Source organism: Chroicocephalus ridibundus, chromosome 1, assembly GCF_963924245.1.
Source record: "Chroicocephalus ridibundus chromosome 1, bChrRid1.1, whole genome shotgun sequence".
NCBI classification, from domain to species: domain Eukaryota; kingdom Metazoa; phylum Chordata; class Aves; order Charadriiformes; family Laridae; genus Chroicocephalus; species Chroicocephalus ridibundus.
The window spans coordinates 74539468-74546609 of NC_086284.1; the positions used below are offsets into that span (position 1 = coordinate 74539468).

The 7142-nt window shown below is 40.2% G+C and overlaps 1 protein-coding gene across 3 annotated transcripts in view; it reads left to right on the top strand.

Annotated features, from left to right (window-relative positions):
• VWA3B (von Willebrand factor A domain containing 3B) overlaps nucleotides 1-3435 on the top strand; it is a 71176-nt gene extending 67741 nt beyond the window's left edge. For all 3 annotated transcript variants that reach the window (XM_063349109.1, XM_063349189.1, XM_063349363.1), the window contains one exon: nucleotides 3197-3435. In XM_063349109.1, coding sequence (XP_063205179.1) covers nucleotides 3197-3435 — 239 coding nt within the window. The remainder of the gene's footprint in view (nucleotides 1-3196) is intronic.
• Nucleotides 3436-7142: the final 3707 nt, after the last annotated feature.

A 7142-nucleotide genomic window follows, 5' to 3' on the forward strand; every position in this document is an offset into this window, starting at 1 on the left:
TCAGCATCTCAAAGAAATGTTTTGAATACCTGTAAATACCATTAATACCTAAAGCTAATAACTTTGGTAGCTAAATACCTTTCACAGTAACTAGGTTATACTTATTTTTTCAAGATTTCTAAAAGCAGCTTGTTAAACTGGGAACTGATTTATCTGAAAGTTGCGTAATCTTCTCACATATTCTTTTTCTTGTAGTATCTAATTTCTGAATAATTTGGATATCTTCTAACTTTCAAAAAAGATCAATAGTCCTGATCTATTTGCCTGAAGTAAAGGCTTTTTCTTCATGTTTATACACAACAGTTTTATGTGAATGTTAGTATATGTGTAATGTGTTAAAAGCATTCAATGCCATCAGCAGTTCCCACATTTCCTTTCCAAAGGTTTGTCTTGTCACCTCTTATGAACTCTCCAGATAATTATATATTTTTTTAATAATCTGATTGGCTGTGTTTTGTAACTACTCCATGTGTTAATCAGCACTTCTTCCTACAGTTCTGCTGACTTCATCTGTACAGTCATCTGTTATATGAGGAAGTCAGTCCTCCTGAACTTGAATGAGCATTGCCCAATATAGGGATGGATTTTTGTGCTCCCCAAGATAATGTGGATTCAGTTACATGGATGACGAAGTCATGTATTTTTGTGTGAGGCCTTATATTTCCACAGAGCTGTGGGTCCTATATGAAATAATGGAGCTTTTTGGAACATTTGTGGTTTGGTTTCTGCTCAGCTAAAATATTGCTGATTGTTAGGAGGAATCAAGAACCCATTCCTGTTGTTCCCACTCAGGGAAACAACGTTAACAGAAGTGAATAAAGATTACGTAATTGTATTAGCTATTTAGTGTGTATTAGCTTCATTATGTTTTGATGTGTAATTTTGTCTTATTTATTCCAGAACTATTATATTTAACACGTTAGTATCTTAAAGTGTATGCTTGCTGCTCTTATTGTGTTCATTAGCTCTGTGTGTTTATAAGAGAGTGAATGAAGTCCTGGCAAATTTCCATTGACTATTAGTGGGCTAATGATTCTTTGTCTAGATAACTTGAAGAATACAATTTCATTGAACAAGATCATAAATACTTAACTCCATCATTGGTTATTGCAATAATTGTTTTTATAGATACTTTAAAAACCATGTATTTGTTTCTATAGAAAGATTCTTCTCCTTGTCTCTGTAGTCTTCTCTCTGTTCTGTAATACCTAAAATCAATGTTCATTTCACATGATTTCCCTGCTGATTTTCCAAAATAGTGATCTAGTGAAAAACTAAATCAGAAAAAAATTCAGAGTGAAGTACAGGTATGATACACGTTGACAGACTGCATTGCCTGATGCATTAGCAAATCACAGCTGACAGAGCCCAAGTCTCCTTTTTAATTTTTAATGAGATGTGACTTGAAGCAATTACACTGATAATTACTGTAACTGCCAATGGGACGTAGGTGGGAGACCTTGAAAATGATCATTTTCTATCCTTTTCTGTGGAAAATCTAGTTCCTCTGAATTGGGTTCAAGAGTGTAACAGCTGTGGCACCTGGCAGTCTAGTGGTTTGGCTGGATTTCCCACAGTAGGATTTCACATTTTTAGCACCCACTTGTTTTCCAATCTCATTTTCCAGTTAGTTCATTCAGCGTTTGGAGAAGGCTATCACAATAAAGCAGTGTTCCCATCTGTTGGTCATGGCTTGTTTAATAAGCAGTTGATGTCAATTCAGCTATGCTTGCATCTGTTACTTACTGCAGCTGTGTGCTGTTAAGGGCTCCCCAACAGCCTCCAGATTTAGCTTTTGTTTTTCTGTTGATAGCATGTTACAACTTGGCCTAAACAACTCTGTATTCTGTCAGGGTTTCCACTTGCTGAAAGAGGAAAGTGTGTTAAACTTTCCATCTCTTTCCCCATAAAGAATGAAACATGGAGATGTGCAAGGGAAGAAAGTGCAGTTCCGTTGGTGAAGAAGGCGTATGCTGGGGTATCTGAGGGTGGAGAGGAAAGGCAATTCTGTCCAGATTCTGGGAGCAAGACCGGAATGGTTTCTTTCAACATCTTGTGAAGGTACACAGAGGGCACATGCACTGGATAAAGAAAATAAACAGTTTGTGAATTGTGCGTGATTGGGAACATTCATTTAACAGTGCATTTTTCATTTTATTCAAGGTAGCAGTGACCACAATCCCTTTCAATATTTCAGTCCAGCAATGTTTTCGTACTGCAGACAGATAGTGTCAGCTTATAGGATACAGTCAAGAAATTTCCTGACCCCTCACACAGGTGAACTCCAGATTCCTGTCTCTTAGGTTGCCCAAGAAGAATCATAATGTTCCTTTTGTGCATCTAAGTGCTGATGTTGTGCATGTGTGAGACAAATTTCAGAGGCACGCTTTTGATTTGTAAACCCTCAGCTTCAGGATTTTCAGTGGTAGCTATGGATGATTGGCATCCCTAAAACTAATCATACTCAAATCTTGTACTGTCTATGTACGCAATCTGTGCTGTTGCTTCCCCATCCTGATATCATATCTTTATTCTTCAGATGCCTCCCACAGTTTTGTTTTCTACTACACAACTGTTTCTTATACGATCATTTAAAACCCCCAAATCCCCCCTAAAGAAATATATGAAGCAAAATAGAGTAAACGATTTTGTTTACTTTGTTTCATCCTATTTTATTCTCTTCCATTTTTTCCATCAGCTTCTGGTCTTTTGACATGCATTCATTATCATTGTCATCGTCTTGTGCCAGAAGGGTGCCTAGTGGTGTCATTTGATATGATTGTAAAAAGTGACTTTTCATTGACACGGTATTGTTAATAGCAAACCGGAGAAGATAAGCATGGCTGTACTGGGTCAGGCAAAGGTCCATGTGGCCTGGATCCTGTCCCCAGCAATGTCCAGAAGATTATTCCTGAGGAAGGGTAAGAACAAAGGTTGGCATGTGAATAACAACAGCTACAAGCTTAGAAAACCGTAGTACTTAAAAAGCAGACTGGTTTGAACTTGTGAGGATGAAAGCAAAAACGAAAGCAGTGAAAAGCCTCTTTACACGACTGTTGCTCTGTGACCATGGCCATGGAATCATTTGTTCCATGATAAATCTCAGGGTGTGTGTTGGGGAGGTGTTGAACTGTTACATCCAAGCTCATGGTGGGTCAGTTTTTTCTCTCACTGAAGAGTATCTCTTCTCTCCTAGCATCTTCGTCCTCCATTTCATCAATCTGCTGTTCATCAAGGCGTCAAACTCTGCAGTCGCTGAGCGCTTCAACTCCCAGCTTACCAGAGCATCCCTGTTGCTTGCACAGTCTAGCTGTAGGAAAGTCTCCAGAGCCTGGTAAAAGCAACATCACCAGAATTATTAGAGTCAACATGGAACAGCAGGGATTGGCAAGACAGCCTCAGCAGCACGGCGCAGAGCAAAGGAAGCCACGTTAAGGGTGCATGATGAAGGAGTTAGTGAGGACTGGATGAGGCTGCAGATAGGAAATATTTTTAGCACCTGTAATTCAAATTTTATTCCTTGAATCAAAAATAAACTGACTAGTTAATGCTAAATTAGTTATGATTTCTCAGACTTTCTTTGGAGGTATGAAAGAGAAACAGTGTCAGAGGTTCAGTTGTGCTGCTGAAAAGTATCAATATTAGAAGAGAGAATGGAAAATTGTATTTGTTTGAGTATCCTTTGTTTGCAATAGACCTATTTGATTTATTAACTGTGGGTCTTCCTTACAAAATGACTTTTCCCAAAACTCCTTTTTCACAGACTCCATCTGTAAGGCATCTGGGAAGACCTGCTGCAGGGAGCCTACCCAGTTTTCCACTGGTGCTGACTTTTATACGTATCCGTCCTAAGCTTTTCCACTGATGGGGACTGTCCCATGGGAACACAGATGAGGTGCTTTGCCCTTGAAGACTAACTTCTTGGTAACACAGGGTTAGACCACGGGCTGAATTCTTCTCTGTGACATTTGATATGAAGCCAGCGCTACTCTGACGGCGGAGGAGTTGCTTCAGTGTTATGGCATTATAAATGAAAACAGGAATTACATCTAGACACATTTAGGAGCATCTCTACTCTTAGCTCCCAAATAATGGATAGGTGACTGAACCCAGTAAAAAAAAAATAAAATATCCAAATAAAGATTCACATCTAATAAATGTGATATTCACTGTCCAAGACATGACATGTGAAATGAAACACAGTAGGGAGGATGTAGCGTGTTTAGCACTGAATATCCTCACCTCAACCAAAGTATGACTTGTGGATGTAGTGACACAATTCTATGGTTGTCTAGGGCTTTCTCTGAAGAAGGTGAAGACTGATCCTGAATATTTTTGTCATATCAACGTGAATGGACATTAAAGATTCTTGCAAGCTTGACTTTTGATACCTGTGCAATTTCCAGGCAGAGGTATGTATTCATCTTTACATTTGAAGTAAAATGGAGTTGAAAAGATACACTTAACCAAATAGAAACAGAAGGTGGCCAATTAATGTATACATGTATATATTGTAACTTAGTGGTACATTTATATTCAGTAAATTCCAGCTTTTATGGTAGCCAATTTAATCACAGACCTTTTTTGTGTTTCAGATAAATGACACATTTATAACTGGGTCTGACTGCTAGGATATTCTTCTGCATTGATGTAGCAGTAATATCTCAGCCTTTTTTTTTTTTCCTTTATTACCTCCTCCACACTTTGATTCTTCTCTTTTTAGATGTTCTTTTTCAGATGAAGACTATTCTTAGATTAATATTGTATTATTGTTACGTTCCACATATCTTTCTGAATGAATTAGCAAATACTAAAGATTGCTGCATGATTAAACAAAGAGTCATAGAGACAATTTCACCTTACAAGACGGTGTCTGGCCATCCCGGCTCCTCTGGATGCCTAGAGTGGAACATCGTTACTGCAGATTTCGAATGGCGGTGAGAGGGCTGCTGTGCTGCCTGTACCCAGGGGCTCTAGGGGCCTGATATGATGAGCCAAGGACATCTCTGCAACTGCGCATAGGTGTCTGCATGTTGTAAGGGAGGCTTTTGCATAGATACGGGGGGAAATAATTTCCATCTGTGGCAAAACGAGTGGGACAGAAATACAGAAGACATTTCCTCTGCTCAAGAAAGGTTATTCTAAGTTGGGGTTGGCTGGAGCCCAGGCGTTGAACCACACAGCTTCTCTCATGGTCTTTCTATGTGTTTGTGTCCATTTGGAATAATAGTGAGGAAGTGTCTTCTTTGAGTTGAGGGATCTCTATTTCATGCAGCACACTTCTTCCGAGCTCTGAATATTTCATTTAGTACAACGTAACCATGGTAGCATGGCGAGAACCTTGACTTTTTGGCCCTGACATCTAAAAGAAATGGAGCAATGAATAGAAGATGTCCCAAATGCCATGAAATGCTCAGCTACCACCGAAGGTCTTTCTGTGTTGCAAGTATCTTGCCCTTGTGAGGTAGATTCGCAGTACAATGAAGTGGGTGAAAAATTCTGTTTTGATTTTATAGACGCAGGAAAGTTGCGTTTAGTTTATGGCAAAGCTAGCAGGGTCTCCCTTGAGGCCAGGGTGGACACAACACCTGGAGCTGCCTGTGGTGCTTATTACCAAATCTCTAGGAGCCACTCAGAGGAGGAGAAGGTTATTTTAATTCTTTTCAGATGAACAGGTGTCCCCCTAGGACAACTAGAAGTGTGACAGTTAATACCCTGCTTCTCTTGGTCTCAGTCTACTGGCTGTGTTTCTATATAAAAGCACACTGAAAATCTCAAGCCCTGCTCTGTCTGTGCTTCACATTTTTAACAGCCATGAATTTGAAATGAGAATAGGCTGATGCCATCATTTAGGAGGGAGTATGAAAAAATAATAATTGTATTTCGATTGTCAATGGAGGCAAACACAGTCTTTGAGGATATATTTTAGACATCTCTTCTTGGGCGCTTCCTTTAGGCATATTACAAGTGCCCGCTCTAGGCAGCTAGCTCAGGTGTACACTTGGCCAGGAAAATCCCATCCACTGTCTGTACAGATAAGTATTTCATAGAATCATAGAATCATAGAATCATAGGGTTGGAAGGGACCTCTGGAGATCATCTAGTCCAACCCCCCTGCCAGAGCAGGGTCACCTAGAGCAGGTTACACAGGAACACGTCCAGGTGGGTTTTGAATGTCTCCAGAGACAGAGACTCCACCACCTCTCTGGGCAGCCTGTTCCAGTGCTCTGCCACCCTCAGGGTAAAGAAGTTCCTCCTCATGTTTAGGTGGAACTTCCTATGTTCCAGTTTGTGCCCATTGCCTCTTGTCCTGTCCCCGGGCACCACTGAAAAGAGCCTCGCCCCATCGTCCTGACACCCACCCGTCCTGACACCCACACCCACTCTTTCCCAGGAGAACACTGAGCTATCAGTTTTGGGAAAATGTTGAGGTTTTTGATATTTTTTTTTTCTGTCTCAGTGTGGAGCAAAAAAAGGCATACAGATGCTTTTATTTAGTAAAGGAGAATTATGGAGTCTGTGTAGCCAGAATGACCTTGCAGCCAGATACTTCAGTGGGATGTGAGAGAGACTGTTGAAATTTCTGCCTTGCCTGATTCAGGGAAGACTCAAACCTGGGAAAAACTGTAATTCTGAAATGGTCTATACTGGAAGTTTCAGTTTGGATAGTTCGTGTTGCCTTCTGTTCTGCAGCTCAGACTCCTTACTTCATGATGTTAAGGAGTTTTCTCTTGGAGAATGGTGCTGGCACACACAAGGACTCCCTGGTTACAGGCAGTCACTGCTATGGGGAATCATTTGGTCTACCCGGACGAAAAATTGGAAGTGATATCATTATACTACAGCACCCATGAAATTTTAGGCCAGAATAGACGTGAAGAAATATTTCTACTGTGGATATGAACACTTTGGTTTTCTGGTGGAAACGGCACTACCAATGAACAGAAGAGCCCTATAAATTTTGGTAGAAAAGATATCTCAGCCAAAAGTTTGTTGAAAGGAAAATCTACTTTTCCCTCAAGTACGTCTTTCAATCACATGGACTTTGGAATCTACCAGCTCACATTTTAAGCAGAAGAAGATACCTCTAAATCAGACTGATTCAGCATTGACATGACCATCTCTTCTATGTGTCTTGTGAT